Raw genomic sequence first — 26526 nt, 5'->3', positions numbered from 1 at the left:
CCCAACTGCAACAGGCTGGAAGAAGCTCTCCTGAACCCCGGGCGGCAGCTCCAGCTCCAGGCCGGGCCCCGGCAGGCAGGCAGCAGGCTGATGCGGATGGAAGAGCTGGGTCTCCGCCCTGCCTCCACCCCAGGCAATGTGCCACGCTGGAAATTTGGACTCTCCAAACGCCTCCTGCACGGGTCCGGTCGTCACCTCCCATCTAATTTTGCTTTCAGCAAAATCGACTTATCTTTCAGAATAAACACAGATAAGCAGAAACCAGCCCCAACTGAAGATAAATCCTCAGCCCCTGTTGCCCCTCCGGAGCGTGACTTCTGGCAAGGAAAGAGAAGGGGAAGTTTCTTACCGTGATGTAAAAGGTGGTGACCACGTTTAGGGAAGAAGCAAATATGGAGCTCATGATTTTAACAGACGGCTCATCCAAGCTATCATAGGTAGGCAAGACCTGACTGTAGAAAAGGGTAAATTATTTAAGGAAACCTCCTGCAGAGAGAGAGAAAAAACCCAACTCCAGCACGTTCCCTGCCTCAGCCCAGCAGCAAAGAATCCCTGACACCTTCCCCCTATGGAGCATAAACACTCGCCGCTATTCCACAATTTATATTGCTAATGCCAAGAGATTTCAGAACACTCATAACTCCAAGTGTTGCAAAAATATTCCTGCTCTCCCCACCCCACCACGTGGAGCTAAACGTGTGATGTAAACATTTTGGTTCAAAAGTGTTGCAAAATGAATGACCGTTTGTTCCAGTGAAACACCAGTGGCACCAGGCCAGGCAGCGCATGGGAGATTATTGTTCTTGGAGCTCCCCAGGCTGATAATTAAAGCAACGCAGTGTTTACAGAGGAAAAGCAGGAAGAAGGTTAGAGCATCACACTGTCTGAAAGAAAAGTTAAACAAACAGGACTAAATGCAGCACCCGTCATATTTCAGCGCTGCTGCTCGAGCTCAGTTCGTAGAAAGCCGGGAGCACCAATTACATGGGATTTGGGGTATTTACAGGCTTGGAAAGCATGTGGAATGCACTTCTTGACATCAGGTGCATGTTTTAGCAACTCATTAACCTCTTGTTACTTTTATTCAAGTGGCTACATCCTGGCTTCATGTTACTGAAGCAACTCTCACGAGAAAGGGGGGAGCATCCAGTTAGGGGGGAAGGGGGTATCCCCAGCTCCAGTGGGCACAAAGCCACTAACAGAAAGTGCGTCAAGATGAGGCCAAGCAGAAAAATCCTTAACCCCTTGACGTCACACGGTTCTGCACAAAGGCAGCTGAGCACATCGGCTCGCGAGACACGGGCAGGGCCTGCAACCGCAGTGCCGTGACAGCCACGTACTGGCAGGGAGCAAGGGGACCGGCTTCCCCAGGAGTCTCTCCAGTTCGGATTCCTCCCTGCCCTCAACACAGCCAGATTAACCGACTACATCCCAGATTTCAGCCCCAGGAGGGGAAGGGGGCCAACCAAGCACGCAGGCCCAGGAAGGAGAGGAAAGGAGGGGAGCAGAGAGGCTCTGCAGCGCGTGGGATGGCACAGCCAGGCCAGGGTCGTGCTAGAGCAGGAACAACAGCAGTGACCCGGGGAAAAGGGCCACGCCAAGTCCGGCTGCACCCAGGCCTCCTGCGCTCACCCGCCTGGTCAGCTGGGGTTTGGGGGAGCAGCACAGCGGCCCCCAAACCCCCACGACACGCTGCTGGGCCCTCCTGACCCCCGCCAGCTCTCAAGGCAGAGCCGAGGACAAGCAGCACGCCGCAGGCAGCAGGGCCTGACACAGCCGAGCTTGACTTCCAAGCAAAATGACCGCACTGAGGGGCAGCGAAGGATCAGGGATCCTTCCCCACGTTCTCTGTTACGCTGCGCCTCGAAGAGGGCCCGAGCAGATGGTTCCTCCTGAGCAGCGAGCAGGAGAGTCAGCCCAGGCATTGAGAGCAGCCTTGGAGAAAGCAGCCTTGCTTCAGGGACGGACAGAGGTACCTCAGTTCTTCACCTTCGCTTGGAGGCACCACCTCGCACAGGCTCTCTGAGCGCAGCATAACTCAGCCTGCAGGGAAGCGATGCTCGCAGAAGCAAGGAACCACCCTGACTTTGATTATCCCTGTGAATTCTGCACTTTTGCACCCATCCACACTGCAACAGCCACCTCCAGAAATTAGAAGTTTTCTGCTGGAAAGCTCTGCTGACTCCTCTTTAACGAGAGGGTACGGTGACTCGACTGAGGTCACGCAAGGAGGCTGCAGCAGAGGTAACCCTGGAGCCCTCGCGCTCCCAGCTTGCAGCTCCACAGCAGATTTCCACCCTACATCACTGTAGAGGAGTGACCTACTTTGCAACTTTAGCAACACCAGGATAGCTTTTAAAAAGCAAAGGGTATCGAACTCACAAGGAAAGCAGGGTCAAGTTGTTCAAGCTAGTACAACAGCGCATTTATTTGTCTTTACTGCGCGCTGCATTTACATGCTGAAGGAAAAGAATTTCTGCTTTACATTAGAATTACTTAATTTTTTAAAAAAGGCGATCCAGAGGTTAGCAAAACTAAACCTACCTAGCTGGGAACAACAAAAAGATTGCCTGGGCTGGGGACAGCGCATCACCCTGATGCTCACAAAAATGCACAGCTTTAGGTTCAGCTCGCCACCTCAGTGCTGCCACGGAGCCTGTGCTCGGGCACGTGCACACTGCTCCAGGCCAAACGATTTCCCTGCATTTCCAGCTCTCGGCAAAAGCGTGCTGGACACTGTGTGGCCACCATAAGAAATAAAAAAAAAAAAAAAAGGGAATTTAAAAACTCCAAAATGTTAAAAAGGTAAAGCTGTAAAAGAATACAATTCCCTTTGCCAGTTGTAATGGAGACATTAAACAGCACGACTGGAGCGTGTTCGGGTAGAAACCAAGTTGCCAAGAGAGCCGGTAAGTGGAAAATGATGATTTGGATCTTGCGTGTGGGTGTAAACACAGCAGTCTGAACAAATTTTATCTGTCACATTCATTTACTGCTGGCACGCTACCCATTTGCTACAACTACAGGGGGGGAAAGCCCAACTCTGCCAGCCTTCCAAATGAGGATGGTCTTTTCCGTGTCCACATTTGGATTTACACATCTATTTAAAGTCTGTTGCTGTTCTGGCCAGGCACGTACTGCTCACTTGCCATTTTGGGGCGGAGGGTAGCGCCACTAGAAAGGTGAAAGCAGCCCGGCCCGGCCGCCACGTCCTCCCAGGGGCCAACGGAAACCCTCATGGACAGCAGGTAACTGGAAAAGTGCAGCCAACTCTCCAAAGGCAACACCCGTGCGCCCTTCCAAGCCTTCTCGGAGAAATCCGGGGAGCAGCCGCCACCCTGCAGGGGGCCCTGAGGCCATCAGGCGACGCAGCCCCGCTGCCTTTCCTGGTACTAAATCATTCCCTTCAGGAGACGGGGGAAATTCATCCCTTACGCAGCTGCACCAGAAGCCACGTGCATTACACTGAGGATCTGTTTGGCCCAAATGATCTCGCGGGGCTCAAGTGCAATAACTCCCAAGTGAAGTAGAACCCCCTCCCCCACCTAGGGAACAAAAGGGTCACAAACGGAATGAGAGGCTGTACTTCAGTGGGCTGTAAAAGATTTTGATTAAAATAAAATAGGAAACCAGATGGTATCTCTCCCTTGCAGACCCTCCTGACCCTCTGCCCTCACGACAACGCGCTGCCGGAAGCGGGAGCGGCAGGTACTTACGACTGACAGGCGAACGACATGCCGAAGATGGGGATGCAGCGGAAAATACCCTCCCAACGGGTGTAACTAACGCGCTGCAGCCACTGCCCGCTGAAGAGGCCGTGCTTGAAGGACGACAGCACGATCTGTAGCCAAGAGAAAGGAAAGGGGTTAAGCCCCAACCCGAAACAACCCCACGGCAGCAGTAACGCCGGTGCTGGGATGAAAGGCAGCGCGGGGCAGCTCGGTGAGGAACAGCTCGCGCTGCCTACCGCAGCCCCACGTCTGTTAGGCAAACCCCCCAGCTCCCCACCCCATCCACGCACTTTATTAAAGCTCCCAGCAACCTCCAAGGGCCCCTCGCCACCAAGGATCCTGAGGCATATTGTAAAAGATCCAGGACATTCCCCCCTTGTTTGATGCCCTCAGACATCACAGCACGCACCAGGGTGGAACAATTTCCACTGACACATTTCACTGGGAGAATTATTGTTCCCAGGGATTTCTTTCTGCGCTCTTTTAAACGCGCTTTTAAATCCAAACGGGAAGCAACGTTGGCCTTGGAGAATCCTGTTCAGCGGAGAGAGACAAAGGTTCTAAAACAGGAGCCCACCTGCACCCTGCTCCTCCAGAGCCATTTAACACCACCAGTTCACCAAAGGGAAGGATAAACTCTGGGAAGCAGGGGGAGCGAGGCACCCAGACGAGCGCTTTTGCCATTGACAGGGAAACTGGCAGGCGTTGGGTTGCACAGGAAACAGAAGGTAAATATGTCTGAATGCCTGTTTATAATATCGCCTGAATGGGGGTTTTCTAATCCCCAGAGATTACGTTTTAGTGCAGCCAACTCTCATGAAATGTTGTGGTTTTTCTTAAAGGCACAGCTCCTGGCGCACGGCAGGTTTGTAAAACGCTCGTTTACAGCTTCCAGCCTCCTCACCGAGGCGAGCGCAGAAGCGTGACCCAGCACAACCTACTGAAAAAAAAAAAGTTAAGTGGAAAGAATTTCCACACCTCCCTCTTCTTCCTTTTGTTTTAGCTCTTCCAGTCCTGTCATTTGGGAGAGACAGGGCTGGGGCTCTCGGAGCAAACCACATGAGCATCTGTCAGGTGAAACTCAGTCATTAAAAACCCACTGGAAGGCTCCACCTCTCCGTAAATGTGACACAAGGGGGCTTGGTCAAGGCAAACAGGGCCAGCTTTAGGTACCTCTCAGCTTACCCTACTAAATCTAAATGGTCAAGAATCCGTTCATCCCAGTGAAGAAAAACTTTTCTGGAAATATCCAAGTATACACCAGACTTCAGAAATATCCAAGTTAAGTATACACCACACTTCACAAAGCTTTCAATGCTCAAGAAACAGAAGTGCTGGTGTTAGACAAATAAAACTTTTTGCAGCTGATGGTTAACGTCTTTCAGGCTGCAAGCAAGCATGCAAAGTACACGCCCGAGCTCTTAACGAGAGCTGCCTTCCCCCTGCAGATCAGAAGCACCGAGCTTTTCAAGGCAAAACACGCGCACGATGAAAGTCCTCCTGCTTCCAAGCACTCTTCCCCACATCTTCCATCCTTTGATTCCAAGTTCAGAGCCCCTACATTATAAGACACCAACAAGCAGAATAAACCACAGCTCGACTTGTGGTTTATCATTATTTGCGCCACCGCGGTCCCTGGCATGCGTAACAGCTTACAGACCCCCCTGGCCAGTTTCCAGTTTGTGCCTCCCCGCCTCAAGAGCGCGAGCACCCCGATGGCTCGTTACGCCCGGCACCAGCAGCGCTAATTATCAGGAAGGACCTTTTGAACTCCAGACCCACACCTGCAGGCTGTCCCAGCGGGAACGTCCGCCTCAGAACAACAGGAACTCAGCGCTCCCGGCGCCCGTACTCACCACGAACATGAACACGGTGTAGAAGATCAGAGCCATGGCACTGAAGGACTGTATGGAGGCCATCATGTTCCTCTGGAGGCTCAGGGGAAGCACGATGCACAGGGAGACGGCGAAGAGCAGGACTATCCGGAAACTGCCCGACACCTGGAAAAGGGACCCGTGTGAAGAACTGGAGCGCGAAGGATGCTCAAAACATCCCCCCAAATGAGCAAAGCAACTCCCCAAGGCGCTTCGCTTTTCCAGACTGAGAAAGAACGCAGCGCCAGGACGGATGCGAAATTCTGCTTCCCTACGTATTTGAAGATTCGATGCCGAAAGCTCGCGGCTCCTTCGGCTGGGTCTGTGATGAGCTTCTGCAGTCACTGGGTGCCACTGTTGCTCTACACAGTGCGTGACAGGTCCAGCCCGAGGTGGAAGTACGTGCGTGAGGGGAGGGGGGCGTCTGAACGCTAATCCAGCGCAAGCTGTTGAGGCGTTTTCACGCCATTAAATAAAAACTAAACTTACTTGGGAGACACGAGAGCGAAGCCTTGAAAATTCTGATCCAGAAAATTAATCAAAACCTCACATTGGTATTTATTACAGCAGAACACTCGGAAATGCTTGGAAATATTTAATACCTAATTTGGCCGCAGCCACAACGCATCTTGTTAACTTCACGGGCCCTTAATCGCAGCTCAGCAGCACCGGGCGGAGCAGAAAACAGCCCCGCCAAAAATCCTTCCACGTGTCCATTCTGCTCCCCCCGCACGGCCCTCGCACCGGCCCCCAGCGCTGCTGCCCCCCGCTCGGCGGGAAGGGCAGCGAGAGCCTCCTGCCCACCAGCAGCACCGCTCGCCACCGCGCCTCGAGCCAGCGCCGGGCTCATCACGCAGCTCGCTCGATCTTAAAGAGGAGGCCGGCACGCAGTGACTCTGGCCACCAAAACAGCGAGGGACAGGACAAAAATCCGTCTTGAACTAGAGGGGCTGCAAGGGGGCGAGAGCTTGGACAGAGGAACTGTCTGTCCCCACCCGTCGGGGCAGGAATGAAGACAGGAAGCATCATCCTCTCCGGGAATGTGCTCCAGAATTAACAGAGACCAAGTTAAAAAGAATTCCTTTGTTGGCAGCGCCTTATTGAAGGCTTCACGCATCTGCTTGTTCGCCATATGGCTGGGCTTCCAGGACTTCACAGAGCTCAACGCCCTGCGCACAGGGAGGGCCGTAAAAGCTCACCACGAGGGGACCCCCGCGAGGCCTCGAGGGCCGCTGAGCACGCCACGGAGGCAGGATGCTGAGCACGCCACGGAGGCAGGATGCTCTTGGCCGTACCCCGAGGCACACGCCGGGACTCCCGTCTGCATTGAGGGCATGACCCAGGGAGGATTTATTTACCTGAAATCCAAGCAGCCGGGCAAAGAAGTTGGACCCCAAATCACCAATGACAACATAGAAAGCAATGCAAGTTCCCAGCATCAGCCCAATCATGCTGCAAAACCAACAAAACACACGCACGGGTTAGGAGGCTGGAGCAGGAACCCCGGCACGCAGCTCCTGCTCGGGGCAGGCGCGTCAGCAGCCACATTCCCAGCGGATCTGTGCTCTGCACAGCCCAAGAGAGAGAGAGGACAAGCTTTCTTAGCGCCAAGGCTACCTCAGAGACACCTGGAGACACTGCCCGGCACCGCCGTAACCGAGCCTGCGGCTGCGGGGAGAGAACACCGCTACGGGCCCGGCGTGGAGCCGGCCTACGGCACGTGTGCTGGGAGCAAGAGACATCCCATGGACGTTGCAGCTGCTGGGGAAGGATCAAGACAAAGGTTCAGCACCGACGAGGTCTCAAGGGCTACAGCAGCTGCAGATCGGTTAGGACCCTGCCGCACCCCCTGCTTACCGAGGAACATCCAGGAGAATTACACAGAAACATCCAAAAGGCCACATTTAAAGTGGCTTAAAACCTCGTGCAGTCGCTCGCTCGTGTCCAGAGGCAGAGCAGCCTCGGCGGGCCTTGCTGCAGCGTACACCCACCCTCTAGCACGACTTTATGGCCTGTCACAATGGAAACAAGCCCCTGATTTTGCTGAACTGACACTGAAAACGCGTGTGGCCACCAGCAGGAGCAGCAGGTTTGCTGGCTGCAGGGCTGCAGCGGGCTGCGGGTGCCGATGGGGAAGACCTCGCTTCTCTCCTCAGGCTCGTGAAGGGCAGGCCACCAGCGCTGCGTTCAACCCCGGTAAAATAAACCCCAGAGAACCTCCATCCACACCCGACAGCTTGGCTAGAGATGGAGCTCTGGCAACAACCTCTGCACGGGTCCAACTGCTCTTTGGAGCCACAGAAAAACCAGACCTTGGAGGTGGCAAGGGCTCTTTTATAGCTTGGAAAAACCTTTAAAAAGCAGCAGCACGAGGTTCTCTCAGCCCCACGCCCTGCAGCAGGGGCTTACCACGAAAGTCTCGATACCGAGTCGGCTCTCAAACTTCTTTCCACAAAACGGACCACGCTTTAATGAAAAGATTGTCTTACGAACCGCTTCTCCTCCCATTCACCATTGCACGGGCCACCTTCCCTCCCAGTTCCAATTATACAACATCCCCCTGGCAATTACAGCAATCGCTCGCACGGACAAGTAACATCTGAGAAAGATTCTGCGTGTTTTTAGCGTGGAGCACCAGTTTGCAGCTGGGAAGGGGGAAGGAGCCAGCATGGCTGACTGGCCAGGGCTCACAGCGCCTCCACCAAAGAACCTCGGCTGGGAAAAGATGTCCCATCGCCCGTCACGATCGCTGAACGAGGCCTGCGGGGGAGCTCCTGCTTGCACTGGGGTCAGCTGAGGAACCGGAGCCGGTCCCGAAATGGAGACAGGATTTCCCCCACAAGGCATCTCCTAACGCCCGGCGTCTCGCAGAGGCAAGCGGGCAGGACCAGAGCAGCGAAAGGGTGGATCCGAGGTACTGAACGCTCTCCCTCCCACTAACTCACGGCAATCTTGGCAGGGATTTCACCCCTGGAGAAGGGCCACAAGTGACATGCCCATGATTTCACAGCAGAGCGGGAGATGAGTTCATTCCCCGACTTCTGTGCTCCCACTGTCTGGAAAGGGCTCCCGTCTCCGCTCAGGAGCGGGTGGGAAGCTGAAGGCGACACCTGCGAGCTGTGCTCAGGGGATCTCACTTACGCCCTTGTTCACATTTGAGGTGCCAAGGGAGGCTTCTGGGAGCAGAGAAGGCAGGAGGGTAAGAAACAAGAGTGCAGCAAGGCCACAAGAGGCTGCAGCGCAGTATTTCTCATTAAACAAACCCAAACTGTTCAAGCTTTAAATAAGTAGCAGATTACCTTGTTTCCACCAACATTTTTCCTGCTTTCCCATAGGCATGAAATGCTGGAGGAGAGGAGAAAAAAAAAAAAGTCGCAGTTAGTCAAAGAAAGGTCCAGAACGTGGCACGCGCATCAGTTCAAAATGAAACAGCAGCAGTGACCAGGGCAGCGCGGCAGGAACCCACCAGTGTGCGTTTTGGGGCTGTTTCTCTCACCTGCCCTCCCACTTTCCTTTTCAGACATGCCCTCCGCAAACTGAAAACCACATAAGACAGGAACAAAGATGAGGGAAAGATAGAAAGCAGGTTCTTTTTTTCCCCTATTTTAAAAAAAAAATTTAAAAAAAAAAAAAAGAGTGGTGTGAAGTAGCAGTCACACATGGCAACCATTAAAAGAAAGTCAGCGCAGAAGAGAAAATATGCATGTCTAAGATGCTGTGTGGCAAAAAGTTACTGCAGTGCAAAATTTCAATCAAACTCTCATTTTTATTTTTATCTTCCCACTATAACTGAACCGCCTGACGTTGCTGGATGGGAGCTCTGAGATGGTGCCCAGAACGTTCAATCCCATCCCCAGAATACCCAGTACTCACAACCCACACCAAAGGGCTGCTGCCAAGAGACTTTTTCTTTTTTTTTTTTTTTTTTTCCCCTCCCATACTTGGGTTGTAGCTCGTAGCAGAAAATGATCAGTAGTCTTTAAATCACTGTGTTTCTTCTTAAAAAGAAAATGCCAAGAAAACTCCAGTTGTATTTTTAGCTCTTGCTGGGCAGAATGGGAATTGAGACCTCCAGTTCCAAGCACAGACCACACTGCCCGATTCTGTCAGGCTCTAACTGCAGGGGCCCGACATGAAAACCACCCCCCCGGAGCCCCCGTTGTCCTCGCCCAAGGTACAGCGCACATTCCTGAAGGCCGCCAGAAAACAAACTTCATTCGCTTCTGGAAGCGTCTTCTGCCATTTTAAATATTAACTTACAAACTCTGATTTCTTTGGACTCTGCTGGAGCTAAAAATTAAGGAAACAAGATGTTCTCCCGCAGAAGGAGAAAAAAAAAAAGCATGGCAGCAGACCCACAACTGAAAACCAAACCAGTTATGTGGGGTAGCACCAAAAATAGCCGATGGCTGGGTGACAGGCCGGGTGGAAGGGCCACCAGGCGCGCTGCCCGAGGGCGAGGAGCGGCCTTCGGCCTCCAGCTCTCACCTCGACCTAAGGAGATAAGGCAACAGCCCTCGGCGACAGGGGGGCGGGGGTCAGTCCCACAGCCGAACGGCCAGGGCTGAGAGGAACCAGCAAGAGGGAAACATCCCTCCTGGGGGAGCCTGGGTGATCCCCGCGCCGAGCTGCAGGCCGGTGCCGCCGGGTGACAGCCGCCGCTGCCGGCAACGCTGAGAAACGATCGGTCTCCTCGGCTGTTCTGAAGGGATGCTCTGAGGAGCACCAGCCTTCAGACGCTATGCCAGACGTCTCACCTGGGGAGGCTGGACAAATCGGGTCCTTCACCTCCTCAAGGAGGAAGGAGACGATGACTGTAAAGTAAACTGCACAGTTGAGCCCCTCCGGAGCGGGTGCCTAACGAGCTGGGCAGAATCTGCTGGAGACAAGCCCTTTTTAAAAGGGTGGTTTAAAGGCCAACCTGCGTTTCAGCACTTTTCTCTGCAGGGAGCAGAGCCCAGCTGCCTCCCAGGGGCGCAGCGTGCTGCTGACGGGGTGGGTACCCGGCACAGGTAGGCTGCAAAGACCCGGGCCGCTTCCAGCAGCTGCAAGGGGAAGCATTATCTCATCTCGTGGTTAAAATCCACCTGGGAACACCATCCCGCTGCTTGTCCTCATCCATCCAAGGCCCTTCCCTTCCACGCAAGGCAGAACAGCGGTGAAGAGCAAAATATTTTTATTCCCAACCCCTTCAGGCACACGGCGCTGCCGGGCAAAGCCGCCTGGGCTGGATACCAGCCCGTGACGGCGCTGGCTCTTTCACAGCGGGAACGATCGCTCTCAGCGTTCCTCCGGAAGGGCCTGGCGGCCTGAAGTGAATTTGCAAAACTTTCTTCCACCTTTCAGCGCTGCCAAAACCTCCCACAGAATCAGCTGCGAGGGGGCTGCCAGGATCTCTCGCAGATGTCCCAGGGCACAAGCCCCCCCCCCGCCGGTGACAAAGGCTGCCTGTGTGGAGCCGCTCGACCTGGCTGCATTAGGATGCGCCGTAGGAGCGCTGCCTTTCCTCCCGGGGCCGGCCCTCCCGGTGGCACCTCTCCCAGGGCAGAGGCATTTCTTTCAGCGCCAGCGTTGGCATGCCAGGAAGTTTAGAAGCTTTAGCAGCCCCCCCTGTGTCCTCCAGCCCCTTGGCTTCAAAGAGCGCTGAGGATCCCTTCTTTCCCGGGAGACGCTCCAAGGTGGAGGGGACTCTCTGTCCTTCGGGGAAGCGGCAGACAAAGATGTGTTGTGAGGGGGCAGCGAGAGGCAACCCGGGGCAGCTGGGACACGTCAGACGCTACCTGGGGGCTCCCCCTTCCCTCCAGCATCGCAGGCACCACCTCCAAGGCTTCCCTCCAGCATCACCACCTCCGAGGCCGCAGAACTTCTGGATCTTTCCAGTCTCCAGCAGGTAGAACTGAGCAGAAGCCAAGATGCGCCGCCCGGCAGCAGCACCTCGGGCACTCCGAAGATGGAGGAGCCCCGTCTGCCAGCGAGCGAGCCGCGCGTTTCTTCGGCTCTTTCCCCGAGGGCAGTGCCAGCCAACTCCCTCCTCCCCCGGAGAAATAAGGGAAAACAAGTACAAGGTGACTTTTCCTGTTGTTTCACAGGCTGATGGAGAGGACTGGAACCCGACCGCCGCCTCCTGCCCCCCAAGTCAGTCAGAATCAGGTCCCCAAGTCGGTCAGAATCAGAATCAGGTCAGGAGCAAAGGGCAACCCTGGCGCCAGGGCAGAGGCGACGAGCTCCGAGGAGGAGGGCTGGCAGGCGCAGCTCGCAACCCCCCCAGGAATCCTGCAGCTGGTTTTGTTTTCTCTCGCGCGCCGTTTCCTCCCCGCGCCGCCGCAAGCGCGCGCCCAGCTCGGGCCCAGGCGGCCCCAGCTCCGTGCCAGGCTCTCCGCTGGCAGGACCCCATGTCCCCGGCGGCACACTGGGTGGGGAAGCTCGCGGCTTTCATGCCGAGACCGATAATTTACACCAGACACCCGCTACGCCAGCTCCCAAAAAACTTTGGGTTTTGATCAGTCGGCGCTCTGGCCCCTCCCCGGCCCCGCAGAGGCAAAACAATTCTGCGCCCGTTCACTTTGCCGCCGAGGGCAAGATTAAACCCTCACGTTCCCCTGAGGACGCGGGGCGGGGAGCGGGGGAGAGACTGGCAGGGGAAACCAACACGGACTGAAAGCCACCCCAAGAAAGCATTTGCTATTCCAACAACACCAGAATGAAAGTTGTAAATTAAGAAGTCAAACTGCAGTCAGAAAAAAAAAAAACAAACAACGAACCAAAACAAAACCAACCCAGCCCTAGAGCTGAACATTCTCACCCAGGCCGGGGTAGGTCCTGCGCTTGCTGAGATTGGCCGATTTCACCAGGAACATGCAGGATTGATGAGTCATCCAAGAACAGAAAACCAGCAGCAGAGCTCCCAGGATGATGCCACACTGAAACGGGAGAAGAAGGGGGGGGGAAGAGACCAGCCCGAGGTGGCAGTCAGCCATGCCGCAGAGCCCCGCCGCCGCCCCCGACCACCCCGCCGCTCCCTCGTGCGGCTCCAGCCACGCTCTTCCCCGTTAAAGCCCTCCCTCGGCTCCACACGCCGGGAGAAACGCGCCACACGAGCTCAGTTTTACTCTCTCCACGGCCCAAGGACAACCACGGAGCAGCTGCCTGTTTCCCACAGCTTCCAGCTGCACCAGTTTAAGGACTAAGGAGTGAATTAGGAGCCATTTGTGGAGCAGAACTTCCATGGCTCCCCTCGTTTATCCCCCAGGGCTTTCCACAGCTCTCAACAGGTTCACACAGAGCAAAGACAGATCATTCCTAACCCCGAGGTGCAACCTCTGTCATAAACTTATTGAATAGGAACTATTTGACAGCATAAACTAACCACCCAGCTCACAGCGCTGCCCTGCCTCGCTGGGTCACGCCTTTGCAGCGGGGGATGTTCAACGCTGGATGCTTTTTAAGCAGGTGACTTTCAAGAGGCACGAGTGATGCCAGATCTTAATTGCAGCTGCCTTTTTTCCTGCTCTCTTTAAATCTGGTGGGGCCACAGGGGTGGTGGCAGCTCCTGGAGAGGGGGAGCAGGGGGACAGCTCAGCGCAAGGGCTCAACAGCCGGTTTGCAACGGCCCCCGAGCCGACTTGCATTTATCATAGGGATAAATTCTTCCCTTTTTTTCCCCTTCTGCTGACGAGGAAGGCAGAAATGATTACTCAGAGACCTCACGACAAAGAAAACCACAGTTTGGCACACGAGACGTCCGATCGCAGTCCTCAGCGCTCCCCTCGCTGACCATCCTCTACCAACCACCACAAACCACCGAATTAGGACTGGGGGTGAACGGGCAGACGGGGCCTCCGACTGCCCCCCCTCCCCAGCCCCTCGCCCAAAGCCCCGCAGCTAGGACTCGGGGCAGACACGGCACCAAGGAGCCCGTAGGGGCTTGGAGCCGCCAGGAGCACAGACCAGCACCCCCAGCTCCCAGTCCTGCCCCCGCACTGGGGCGCTCTGCCAGCGCGGGGGAACCAGCGACGGGCCCCGACGCCTCCCCCGACCCTCCCGGCGTCTCTCACCGGCCCCAGAGCGACAGGGACACCGGCAAGACCCCCTCTCACCCCCTACCCGCCCGCTCGGTGCGGTGAGACCCGCGGGTACCCGACCCCGCCAGCCTCTACCGGAGACGGCGAGGAAGGACCGGCCCCGCCGCCCCGGGGAAGCACCGCGAGTGGGGGGGAGGCGCCGGGAGGATGGAGCGCTCACCTGTCGGAAGCAGAAGGGCACGGTGAGCACGCTCACCCCCACGATGCTGTTCACCACGTTCATGATCAGGCCCCAGTTGGAGCCCGCCGCTGCCGCCGCCGCCATGGCCCGCGGCGGGGGCGTCCCGGCGGCGCGGGGCTCGGTTCGCAGCCGCCGCCGCCACCCGCCTCCCCCGCAGCTGACTCCTCAGCCGCCCGTGCCCGCCATGGCGGGACCGGACCCGCCCCGACCCGCCCCCGCCGCCGGCCCCGGCACCGGCCACAGCGGCACTTCCGGGTTCCGCTGCTCCGCTGGCGCTTCCGGGAAGCCGAGGGGCGGAGCAGCGAGAAGCGCGGGGCAGAGCGGCGCCGAGCGGGCCGCTCCTGTCGTCTTGGAGGACCGTGCTCGCTGCTCCTGGCAGAGCTGGGGTGGCAGTGAAGCCTGGGGCACCCCGAGAGCCGGGCACACACAGGAGCAGGCAGGCATGCACACGCGTGCACACGTGCACATACATGCAGGTGCATGCATGTAAAGGCATGCACACGCACGCACACATGTGTATAAAGGCATGCACACATATGTACACGCATGCACACATGCATATAAAGGCATGCACATGCATGTACACGCATGCACATATGCATAGACATGCACACTCTCATTCACATGCATGCACGTACGCACATACATGCGCGCACATGCATACACGTGCACACATGCAGATGTGTGCACATGCGTGCATGTAAAAGTGTGCACACACATGCATACACATACCAAACACGTGCACGCACACATGCACATGCACAGGCATGCATGAAAACGAATGTGCATGCATGCACGCCCGTGTACACCCGCAGATGCTTGCACCTGCACGCATGCACATGCCTGAAGCGGCGTGCACACACATGCACACACACACCACGGGATCAGCAGCCTCACGGCAGCGGGCTGTTCAAAGCCTTGCACCCAGGGGCCCAGGCTCTGCAGAGGGCCGAGGCGGGCGCACAGAGCCCTAGGTGCACATCTGGGCCTGCATCCAGCTGTGCACACGCAACACAGGCAGCACTATGGTCCCCACCCTGGCCAGAGTGGTCCCTGACTCCAGTGTGGCTGGGGGGCGGGGGGGGGGGGTCTGTCTGTCCGCAGCGGGGTCCATGCAGCAGCCTGCTCTGAAGGGGTCTGAGCACCCCAAGGTTCCTCTCCCCCAGGGGATTTGCCGGTAACCAGCCATGGGTGCTCCATCCTCAGCCCTGCGCCGTGGCTGCACGCCACGGGTGCCAAACTCCATCGGGCACCTGCAAGGCCACAGTGGCGACTCCCGCAGCATCCAGGGGCTCCCTGCCCGCTGCAGGCAGCAACCCCCGGCCCTGCCCGATCGCTCCCCATCCCCTGAGCAGCAGAAAGCCAAAAAAAGAAAGAAGAGGAAAAAAGAAAGGAAAGACACGGGGGGCTCCGGGCAGCCACACAGCGCGGCAGGTCGCGGCGGCACACGCCAACGGCACGCTGCCGTCGGAACGGAACGCAGGGCGCTCGTATAATTTGCAGCAATTGCAATGGGTAACCACAGGAATTTGCTCTACAAAAGGTTTGCAGGGAGGTGAACACGCCTGTCTAATTCTCTCCAGGTGCCGCGCTGGGCCGCTGGCGGGAGCACGGGGCTGCGTTTCGTTGCCTCCTGCACCAGGGCCGTGCCCTCATCCCTGTGTGTCCCTGGGGTGGGGCTGGGGGGTCCCCTTGGGGCTGTCTCTGCCCTGGTCTGGGGGGAACCCCAGTCGTGGCCTGCAGCACCCAGGCGTGGGATGCAGCACCCAGGCGCAGGACGGGGTGGCTGCAGGGGAGGGACCACCCTGGGTGCTGGGGGGGGTTCCCCTGTACCCCTGGAAACACACAGCAAGGCTCATGTGTCCCCCCTAAAAGCTGCCATGGCCCCGGCCCCCACCCAGGGCCATCCCTGGGGCCGGCAGCCCCGTGCACGGCGCAGCACGGACACGCTCACCCTGCACGCGTGTGCGATTGCACGCGCGCACCCACACGTCTGTGCTGCCGCCCGCCCGGGTGCGCAGGGCCCCCCCCCCCCCCCGTGTGTGTGCAAACCCACGGACACGCGTGTGCACACGCACACAGGCATGTGAGCATGCCACGGGGCCGGGAGCACCCCGGCAGCCCTGCCCTGGCACCCGCCTGTGGCTGGGGGTGCTGGTGTGGGGTGGGACCAGGCATCTCCCACCCACGGATGCCCAAGCACCGACCGGGGAGGACAGACCTGCCGCCGGGTGCCCGCGGCAGCCACCCACCGTGCCGGGGAGGGAGAGCACCTTGCTCCCACGCTGAGACATCTGCAGCGAGTTAGCGGGGAAATCATGTTTATCCAATTAGCGTGACACGGCCCCAACTCACCACTGGCAGAAAAAAGGGCTCAGGTGGCTTCTCCGCCAGCGAGTGGCTACCAGCAGCCAGGAGCCCGGCCAGCGCCGAGAGCCGGCCAGCTACGAGCCCCCGCGCCGTGGGTCGGGGATGCCAACAGAGCTGCCTCCGCTCTGCCACCCCTGCAGCCCCCGACCCTGTCACCAGCACGCAGGCGAGCGAGCGCCAGCTCGGTGGCCCCGGCATCGCTGCCCCAGCGCTTGCAGGCACCGGTGTGGGATCACCGGCACGAGTGGAGCCGCCAGCGTGGGTCACTGGGACAGGCTGGGGACAGGTCTGGCAGTGCCCGGCTGCCCACACGGTGCCGGCCGGTGCTGCCAGGACAATGTGTTTCCCATCGCCATGTCCCCAGCCCTGCTCGCCCACAACCCCTCAGCTCCCGGCTACCGAAGGAACGGGTCACAAGTGGCCCCACGTTGTGGCTTGGCCACCGCTCGCCACGGCACCGCGGGCAGGGACAGGTAGCTGCCCCTTCCCAGGGCAAACCTGGGTCGTTGCCTGCAGGCCCTGCCCGTCCCAGGCAGTCTCCATCCATCCCAGGCCCTGGTCCATCCTCTGGCGGACGCCTGCGGTGGCCCGTGGCCCGGTGTCCAGCCGCCAGTGTCCCCGTGCAGTGCCATGGGGCAGCCGCGCTCTCCAGACCGGTGCTGTCTGCACCACGCACAGCGCTGGGGGGACACGACCAGGACACCTGGGCTGCACCCTAAGCTGGGTGCTGCTTAGGGTCCTGGGGAGCCCTAATCCCCTCCATGGTGCCAGGCTCAGCTGGGGCGAGCCCCATGCCCCCACCCCGGCCAAGCCACCTCCTTCCCCCTCAAAACCAACAGGGGCTCAGCGCAGCGCTGCTCAGCAAACGGGAAAGGGAAGGGGCTGCCAACGGGACGAAATAATTAAACAAATAAGGACCAAACGAAGGAAGGCAGAGCCGGCCATGGCACAGGGGGGGTTGGGGGCACCCCACAGCCGCCGGCAGGAGCCACCGCAAAGGGCGATTACCACCAGCCCAACGGGCTCCCTGCGAGCCAGCAAATATATTTATTACTCGCAATAACCACCCGATATTGCAGCAGCAGCCACGTGCTTGCTGCTGCCTCCTCCTCGGGGTTATTTTATTTATTTATCCCCCCCCAGCAGCCCTGGAGGCAGCAGCTCCCTCCTGGCATTGTTCCTTCCTGGCATTGTCCCCTCCTGCTGCGCCACTGCTCCTGGGGCTCCTCTGTGCCCACCCTGGGGGACAAGGCTTCTCTCCGGCTCCTCAGGTACCTTCAGCTGCTTGGCCGTAACAGACAGCCCAGGGCCAAATCCTGCCTCCAGCATGAGCTGGGGTCTCTGTCCATCCATATCGGGGTCCCAGCCACGGCCAGACCCTTCCCAGCACAAGGAGATGCCAACCAGGATGGGGATTGGGACAGTGGGGCTGCTCCAGCGACCCCCAGCCCCGCTCAACCGGCACGGCGTGTGGCGTCGCAGCTCCAGCTGCCTCCTGGGAGCCGGCAAAGGGCGAAGCCAGGCCCCGTTCAGTTTGTTTTCCTGAGAGAGAGGAGTGGAGCCGGCGGCAGCGTCCCCACCGTGGGATCTGCAGGGAAGCCCCAGCAGCTCCAAGCCTTTCCCAGTCCTGCCCGATGGCCTGGATTTGGAGCCATGGAGAATAAACAGCCCCGGAGAGCTGCCAGAGCCGCAATTACCGTAATTAGAAAAGGTGGCTTAGGGCTGGCCGGGGATCCTGCGCTGCTTGATGAAAATGCCAGGAGGTCCAGCAGCAGCTGGGCGAGGGCCACAGCTTTGCCCGACGCTGCTCCACAGGCCTGCACACACCTCCAGGCGTGTGCACACACGCATGCTTGCAGACACGCTGCGTGGAGCACAGGCAGATTTGCAGCTCTCCTGGGTGACGCCGGCCCAGGAAAAGTGCCAGGTTCATCTCTGCCCGGTGAGACGCAGGCACAGGAGCCCCCAGCCTGGCCCCACCAGCCCTTGCTTGCTCACGGATAATTTTCTGTCAGAATTTGCCTCGGTTGGCAGCTCCGGGTCAGGGGGACTCTGTGCCGCAGGGCTTGCAGCACAGGGCTGCCCTCCCCCAGGACCACAATCCCCCCGGGGGCATCCCCTGCCACCCCCTCGCCACCAGGCAGCCTCCCTGGGGCGAGGGGGACACCGCAGGGTGTGGGGGGCCCAGCACAGGGTCCTGGGGGTGGAGGAATAGCAACCCCCTTCCCAGGGCAGAGCCCCCCCCCCGCCACAGCGCAGAGGTGGGCGCACCCAAGGGTCTGCGCCCTCACCCCACCCAGAGCACCCAGCGTCCCCCCTCCCTGAGGGGAGCTAGCACCCACCGCCGAGCAGCCCAGGGCCACCCCGCTCCCCGCCACGGCCGGCCCCGAATGACAGATGCCCGGCAGAGCCCAGGAACAACCCGGCAAGTATTTAAAAACATAAATTAAAACAAATTGCGTTTTTATATTGCAAATAAGGGCAGTTTTATCGGTTTTATTGCATAACAACCATTAATGAAGTGCAGTTTCAGGCACCTTAATTGCTCCGAGACTAAAGTTCAATCCATATCTCCGGCGCGGGCTGGAAGCCGCCGTGTGTCATGCGGGTCCCTGGCAGGTTGGAAATGCCGATAAATTTATGGGCGCTATTAGGAAAATGGAGGAGAGGGGCCCGATCGATCCCGGAGGGAGGCGGCGTGGCTTCAACAGCACAAACCGTCCTGGGGCGGGGGGAGGCGAGAGGCTGAGGGGTGACACCCCACCACCCCCCTCCCCGTGCCCCCCTGGCACACGAGCCGTGGGGGCGTCGCACAGCTGGTGCCCCCCGTGGGGGGGGTGTGTGTCCGAGGGGCGGTTGACCCCCGTGGGCACGGCGGGGCCGGGGGGGGGGGGGGGGGCGGTGTGCACGGTCCGACCCCGGGAAGCAGCAGACACACCCCCCCGCCCCCACCGCACGGAGCGGGGTGCGGGGCCCGCGGCCCCAGGGATGACGCACCCGCGGGGATCTGCGCGCCCACCCGCGGGACAGGCGACCCCAGCACCGTCACACCCGCCCGTCCCCACGCGTGTCACACGTACCGGGCCGTACCGGGCCGTACCGGGCCGCTCCTCCCGCCTGCGCTGCACCGGGAGACCCAGCCCCGCCTCCCCCGTAGCGCGCGCCGTGGGCAGGGGCGGAGCCCGCGCCAGAGGACCGCCCCTCCCCTCCGCGCATGAATGGGCTCGCCCCGCCCCTCCCCTTATTAGGCATCTGGCGCGGCTCGGGAAAGCGGGGCTTACCCGCGTCTATCCCGCCCCCACCTCGTCCCGCCCCCTCGCCGTCGTCCCGCCAATCAGAACGGCGCGCCGGGCCCCCCCGCGGGCTCCGGCCTTTGTTTGTGGAGGTCGCCGGGGCCAATTGGAGAGCGGGAGGGGGGAAGGGTAGGCCAATGGGAGCGCGGGGGGAGGGGAGAGGCGGGGCGGGGCCCGGCCACGTGCGCGCGGAGCCGCCGCCACCGCCGGGCCCGGGGACCCCGAGCAGCCCCGGCACGCGTCGAGCCCCGGTTCCGGCCCCGCCGCTCCCTCCACGTCCCCCTCTCCCGGCCGGACCGGACCGGCCCCCCCGCCCTGCCCGCCCGGAGCCGCTCCCCGCCCCGCCCGGTCCAGCCCAGGGTGACGGTGCTCCGGGGACCCCCGGCACCAGGCCAGGTCCCTCAGGCTGCGGCCCGGGTGTGTCGTGGGGCAGGGCTGGCCCTGAGCACGGGCGGCATCAGGGCCCCACTCACCCGTCACGGCTGCGTCTCGGGGAGCCGTCATGGCGAGGCGGGGGTCCGGGCGGTGGAGCTCCTGCAGCCCCCCTGGACCCGGGCAGCCAAAGCTGCACATGGACCCTCAGGGCTGGCACCCACAGCCATGCGCTGGCACCCGGCTGCGCCCAGCACCCACCACGCAGAGGGGAGTGGGGAGCTGCTCCAGAGGCTGCACCGGGCAGGAGCCTCCCGAGGGGCCCGGCAAGGGCCACCCGAATCCCAGCCCACGCCCGGGTTGTGTCCGGTCGCTCCTCGGCCGTGAGAAATTTCCCACTTCCCAACCGCCCCCAGTGCCAGGCCAGCCATGGGCCCGTGCCGTAGGGCCACCCGCTGCCTGGCCACGCTTGTGGCAAAGCTGGTGTGTTAAGTCACTGCCAGGCTGGCGGTGGCGAGCGTAGCTGCTTGAACAAGCCCTTTGCTGGAAAGGTGAAGGTCACGGTTGTTTTTACTGTCACAGGCAGCTCCCGGCTCCCGTGTTTGATGGTTCTGATCCCCTCCAGCGCTCCACGACACTGGCAGGGGCTCAGCCTCGTGCCAGCCACGGCACTGCCGTTCCCATCCGGGAGCCACAGCGGTGGCCAGTGATGGCCGGACCGAGGAGCGGTGCTGCCTCCGCCGCAGGGTTTACAGGGCTCTGGCTGCACTTCTCGTCCCCCTCCCCGTGTCCCCCTGCCACAGGTTCGTGACTCCAGTGCTGGCTGCCCGCATGGCTCCGGCCCAGCCCAAGGATGAACCATCCAGGCCCAAACTACGGGCAGCAGCACCGTCTCAGCCAGGCATGGTGGGCAGCGCCGGTGTCAGCGGGGGAGGTTGGGATGCCGGCAGGCCACCCGGCCGGCACTACCGTGCTCTCCGGCAAGCAGGGAAGCGCCGGTGCATCTCCCTTGACTCGGGGAGAGAACAAAGGAGGGCATCTGCGGCAGAGGGAGTGCCGCTGCCGGATGCGCTGCAGCGCGGCTAATGCGCCCCGCGTCCTCCTCGGGGCCCCGGCACACCCCGCTGCGTCCCCGTTGCCGGCATGGCCCCCCCGTGCACCGGCAGCACCGTGCGACCGGGGAAAGGAACGGACGCTCAGCCCAAGACATGAGGGATCCACGCAGAACCCTGGTTCGCATCCCCCGGCCCTGCCGCCCTCGCGGCATGTACCCCCGTGCGATCCCACCGCGCGGTCGCCCCGGCTGATGCCGCGCCATAAAGGAAACGTCTCACGCTAACGACTTTTGTCACCAAAGTCATTAACATAATAGGACTTTCCACATCAAAATTGAATATTAATGCTACACCTGGCTGCGGAGCGAGACGGATAATTGCTCTAATACATTTTCCAGTAGGATTTTCGCAGCGTAGCACCAATGGCATTAGCAAACCCGATTATTACCAACATCCCGACAATGGGCAGCAGGAGGGAGCCCGGTCCGCGGAGCCCCGGTACCGGGGCTCCGCGGACCGGGCTCCCTCCCACCGCCCTTTGTCTCTGGGGCCACCCCGGGCACGGACAAAGGCTGCTACGGGGTGTGCAGGGCAGGCATGAAACTGGCTTTAATTGCACTCATTTGGCCTCACTTCATGGATGAACCTCGGGGAGCCGGAGGGGGGGAGCCCACCATGGGGGTGGGGATGTGTCTCTGCTCCACAACCCCCCAGCTCCTTCCCACCCAGCACTGGGGGGGGTTTCCCCAGCGCCTTCCCCCTCCCTGACCTCTGCCAGGGAAGGAAGAGCCTCAGCTGCTTTTTTTTGGGTTGGTTTGGGGTTTGTTGGATTTTTTTTTTTTTTTGGTAAGAAACAGTTTTCGAGCGTTGCCCGACCACCGGCGGCCGAACAATGCGCCGGTCCCAAAGCACCGCGCTGCTGGCACCCAGCACACCGTTACCCCCAACGCTGGGATTTGCCTCACGCTCCAGTTTGGGGAGGATTCCCCACACTGGGTTCATTCCTAATGGTATTTATCGGGCTGGAGCTCTTTTCCCAGCTGGAGGAAGATCCGACGGGGATGTTTTAGCGCCTTTCCCAGAGCGCCGGGGTGACCGCGGGCTGCGGCTCAGCGCTGCTGTCCACATCCACGGGAGGATGCTCCCTGGGCGGTCAGGATGCGGCCAGCCCCGCTCCCCACGGCAGGTTTTCCCAGGGAAATGGGAAGCCCCGGGACCAGCCACCGACCTCAGCCCATGCTCTGCTCCGGCAGCTGCTTCGAAACACCGTAGGGGAAATAATTGAGGAAGAAAAAGCGCTTTTTAGGGGCAGTGCAGGGAGAGGGGTGCCAGCACAGCAGGACGGCGAGGGTCCGTGCCTGGAGGTCCCAGCGCGTCCCCCTTCCCACAGCCTGGCCCCAGCCCCGCTCCTCACCCGGGTGGAGGAGAAATCTTGCGCCGGCGGCACCGCGGCGCTCAGCCCGGGCAGCGCAGCCGGCACCGCGGCCTTCGCATCACGGCCGGGGAGGAGGAGGAGGAGGCTGGGGGCAGCGCTGCCTTGCTCACGGCATGATCCTGCGTCCCTCCGGGCGTGGGTCCGGGCGTCCCCGGGCATCAGTCCCACCGCAGCCGCATGACACTGTGTGCCGGGGCTGTGCCCGGTTGTCCCCGGCCGGTTCTCCTTGCGCGGGAGCGGGCGGTGTCCGTGGGTCCCGGCGAGCACAGGTCTGTCCGCATGCGGTGCCGGGGTACGGGGTGGCTGCGGTGCCGGAGGGTCCCCACGAGCTGTGCCGTGTCCCCCGGCCGCCTGCCCTCCTAACTCGATTGTCATCCCGGCGTAATGAATAGCTCCGTTGTAATCTAATCGCTTTTACAAGTTATTTAGATTTATTTGAGCATTTTCAATCAATTACGTCCTTTTATTAAAAAAAAAACCAAACAACCAAACCCCAAAACAAAACCAACCCCACAGTGCCCAAACGGTGGCAGGCACTGCCGGGCCCCGCCGCTGCCGGTACCGGCCCGGGCCTCCTTGCTGCTCCTCACTACCCTCTCTGTTGCTCGGCCCCTCAATATTGCACTGCCTCCCCCCGACCTTGCACTGCATGGCCTCCCCCCCAGCATGGCACAGCCCCCCGGCACTGCGCCGCATGGCCCCCCGGCATTGCAACCCCCCCTCCACATTGCACAGCCCCCCCAACACTGCACCGCACGGACCTCCGGAATTGCACACCCCCTCCAGCATTGCACCGCATGCCCCCCCCCCCCAGCATTGCACCCCCCCACACACATTGCATATCCCCCCAACACCGCACTGCACGGCCCCTCTCATTGCACAACCCCACACACTGCACAGCCCCCCGACCTTGCACCGTATGCTCCCCCCCCAGCACTGCACACACCCCAAACACATTGCATAGCCCCCCCACCGTTGCACCGCATGGCCGCCCCCCTCCATTGCACATTCCCCCCGCATCGCAGAGTCCCCCAAACACTGCACCGCACGGACACCTCACTATTGCACCCCCCTTACATTGCACCGCATGCACCCCCCCCGCATTGCACAACCCCCCCATTGGAAACCCCCCCCATTGCACCGCATGGCCCTCCCCACCATTGCACGCCCCCCCCACGTTGCACCGCTTGCCCCCCCCCATTGCAAAACCTCCACCTCGCCCCCCGCCCCTTCATTACACACCCCCCCCCCCAATTGCACAGCCCCCCCCTTTTGCCCGGACCTGCCAGCAGCGCAGCGGAGCCGGTCCCTGACTCCGGCCCGTTCCCCTCTCGCCGCCGCCTTTGATCTCCCCCGCGCCGCTCCCGGCCCTCGGGGTCCGCCCGTGGCGGCGGCGGAGGGGGGGGTGGGGGGGTGTTCGGGGGGGGGGGGCGGTGGGGTGGGGGGGGGGTGGGAGCGGGTGGGGAGCCTAGAAACCGCCCCCGGTTCCCCCCCTCCTCCTCCTCCTCCCTCGGGGGCCGCCTTGAAACCGCGCGCGGGGCCCGTCATGGAGGCCAGCCAATCAGCGCCTTGTTTACACTGCGTGATTGACAGCGGGCTGGCGGGCGGCCAGCCAATCAGCGCTTGGGGGCGGGGGGGGTTGCGATGCAGCGGGGGTTGCATTGCACCGAAGGTGCAATGCAACCCCCGCTGCATCGCAAACCCCCCCCCCTCCTCCCCGCGTTTTGCGCATGCGCGCTCCTCCCATTCATCCGCCGGGGGCTTGAATTAGGCGCCGCCGCTGCGCGTCTCAACCACCGCCGCGTTCTGATTGGCAGGAGCTTGGCGTCGCGCCAGCCTATTGGGAGAGAGCTTCAAGGAAAGCCGGCGGGGCGCTAGCGCCGCGCGGCGGCCAATAGGTAAGAAGGGGGGGCCGGGCGGCGCGCCCCGCGCGCGCTCGCGCGCGCGCGCCGGGCGCGCGCTTATTAGCATGCGGGGCGCGTCGCCCCGGCGGAGTGCGCGGCGTGAACGGGGAGGCGCGGCGGGGTGTCCCCCCCCCCCGTTTCTTCCCCCCCCCCCCCCCCCCCTTTTCCAGCCACCCCCCCCACCACCCCCCCCCCATCAAGCCCCGGTTCCCTTTGCTGCAGGAGCAGCCGGTGCATGGGCAGTGCACGGGCACCGGAGCACGCGCTGCGCACCCACCCCGCGCCGGCGGGACCGCACTCGCGGAACGCCCCTCCGGTAAGTAACTGCGATGGGTACCGGGGAGGGAGAAAGGGGGGGGGTATTTTTGTTGTTGTTTGTTATTGTTTGTTTGGGGGGGGGTTATTGTAATTTTATTAATTTTGGGGGGAGGGGGCGCTTTGGTGGTTTTTGGTTTTGTTTTTTGTTTTTTTTTTTTTTCGTCTCAACGTGTTTTTTTTTTTAATATTTTTTTTTTCTTTTTCCCGGCGTTAATTTTTGGGCATTAAAATATTTTTGTGCCTTTTTTTTTTTTTTTTTTTTTTGGCGTTCAAATATTGTTTTACTTTTTTTTTTTTTTCCGGCGGCCAAATATTTTTTTTTTCGCGTTATTTTAATTTTTTTGTATCGCAGCGTTGAGGGGGTTTTGCGTTAATTTTTTACGTTTTGGCGTTGGAAACCTTCGCGTTAAATATCGCTGCCTTAAAATTTTGCGCCTTGAACCATTTTTACATCGAGTCTTTATTTTTTTTTTTGGCGTTAAAAATTTTCGCCTTAAATGTTTTCGCCTTAAATTATTTCCCTTTAAAATTTTGTGCGCTAATTTTTTTTTTTTTACCTTAAAAAACCGCCTTTTTTGCGTTGCTTTTCAATTTCATTTCCAAAAGAAATACACGATTTTTACATTTTTTTTTTTTTCCTCCCTCCCGGCGCTGCCCTTCGCTCCGCCGCCTCTCGGGACAATACGACCGCGCTCTCTCTGCGGCCCCGGGGTCGTGCAGCCCCGGTCCGGGCTGGGGGGGTCTGCGGGCCCCCGGCCGCGCTCGCTGCTCCGCGCCCCTTTGTTCGCCGCGGCCCGGCCCGGCCCCGGCAGCCTCGGTCTTCCCCGCCGGATCGGGCCCACCGGCCCCGGCGCTGCCGAGAACAATGCCCCGGCGGGCCCGGCGCACCGGGCCGCCTGCCCGCCGCTTTGGGGGGGGGCTCCGGCGGGTGGGAGCCGGTACCGGGGCCGGGGAGCGGGGGGGGGGGGGGGGGTGGTGGGTGCGTGAGCACCGGGGAGTTACCGGGGAGCGGCGGCCGTGCGAACCAGGGCGGAGGAAACCGGGGAGGGGAAGGCGCCGTGTAGCGGGGGAAAACCGGGAGGAGGGTCTCCGTGCACCGGGGAACCGGGGCCGTGCAACCCCGTGGTGGGGGGGCAGAAGGGAAAGCGGGGAGGGGGAAAAGCGCCGTGCACCGGGGAGACAACGGGAACCGGGGCCCGTGCACCGGGGAGGCCGGGGACGAGGAGGGCGCCGTGCACCGGGAAGCGGGGCCCGTGCACCGGGGGCAAAGCGAGGGTCCGTGCCCCGGGAAAGGCGAGGGCGACCCGGGTGCGAGCACCGGGGAAATAGGGGCGGAGGGGGGGGGGAAACGGGGCCCGAGCAGCGGGGGAAATAAAAAGAGCGGAGCACTGGGGACACCGGGGCCCGAGCACCGGGGGACGGACGGGGCCGTGCACCGGGGGAAGCGGGCCCCGAGCGGCGGGGAGGATAACGAGCATCGCGGCGGGGGGCCGCCGGGGGAGCGGGGCCGTGCCCCGGGGGGGAGCCGGGGCGGGGCGGGCGCGGGGGGGGGGACGACCGTGCTCCGGGAGCACCGGGAGGGGGGAGGCTGGGGACTGGGGAAACTGGGGCTTTTGGACGAGGAGTTGTTAGTGGGGAAATTGGGGAGCGCGAACCAGGGGGTGCTGAGGAAACGGGGCGGGGGGGGGTGGGGGTGGGGGGTGGGAAATCAGGGACCGGGCACGGGGGATACTGGAGAAGGAGGAGGTTGTGTACTGGGGGAAACTGGGGACCCGTGCAGTGGAGGTGCTGTGGGAACGGGGAGGGCCGTGCAGGGCGGGGGTCTGGGGACGGGGGCGGGGGGGGGGGCCGTAACCCCCCGGCCTGGCCACGCTCTCATTTTTCTCCTTTCTCTCCCTTGTGCCAGGAGCGG

General features: G+C 60.8%; 1 protein-coding gene across 1 annotated transcript in view; it reads right to left on the bottom strand.

Annotated features, from left to right (window-relative positions):
• SLC38A10 (solute carrier family 38 member 10) overlaps nucleotides 1-13951 on the bottom strand; it is a 35672-nt gene extending 21721 nt beyond the window's left edge. Inside the window, exons 1-7 of the mRNA XM_086473448.1 lie at nucleotides 13847-13951; nucleotides 12408-12525; nucleotides 8905-8950; nucleotides 6964-7057; nucleotides 5588-5731; nucleotides 3717-3841; nucleotides 350-452 (exon numbers count right to left, since the gene is read on the bottom strand). Coding sequence (XP_086329574.1) covers nucleotides 350-452; nucleotides 3717-3841; nucleotides 5588-5731; nucleotides 6964-7057; nucleotides 8905-8950; nucleotides 12408-12525; nucleotides 13847-13951 — 735 coding nt within the window. The remainder of the gene's footprint in view (nucleotides 1-349; nucleotides 453-3716; nucleotides 3842-5587; nucleotides 5732-6963; nucleotides 7058-8904; nucleotides 8951-12407; nucleotides 12526-13846) is intronic.
• Nucleotides 13952-26526: the final 12575 nt, after the last annotated feature.

The sequence above is a fragment of the Leptosomus discolor genome, chromosome 15, assembly GCF_034619465.1.
Source record: "Leptosomus discolor isolate bLepDis1 chromosome 15, bLepDis1.hap2, whole genome shotgun sequence".
Taxonomy (NCBI): domain Eukaryota; kingdom Metazoa; phylum Chordata; class Aves; order Leptosomiformes; family Leptosomidae; genus Leptosomus; species Leptosomus discolor.
This window is presented reverse-complemented; position numbering and strand designations above follow the sequence as displayed.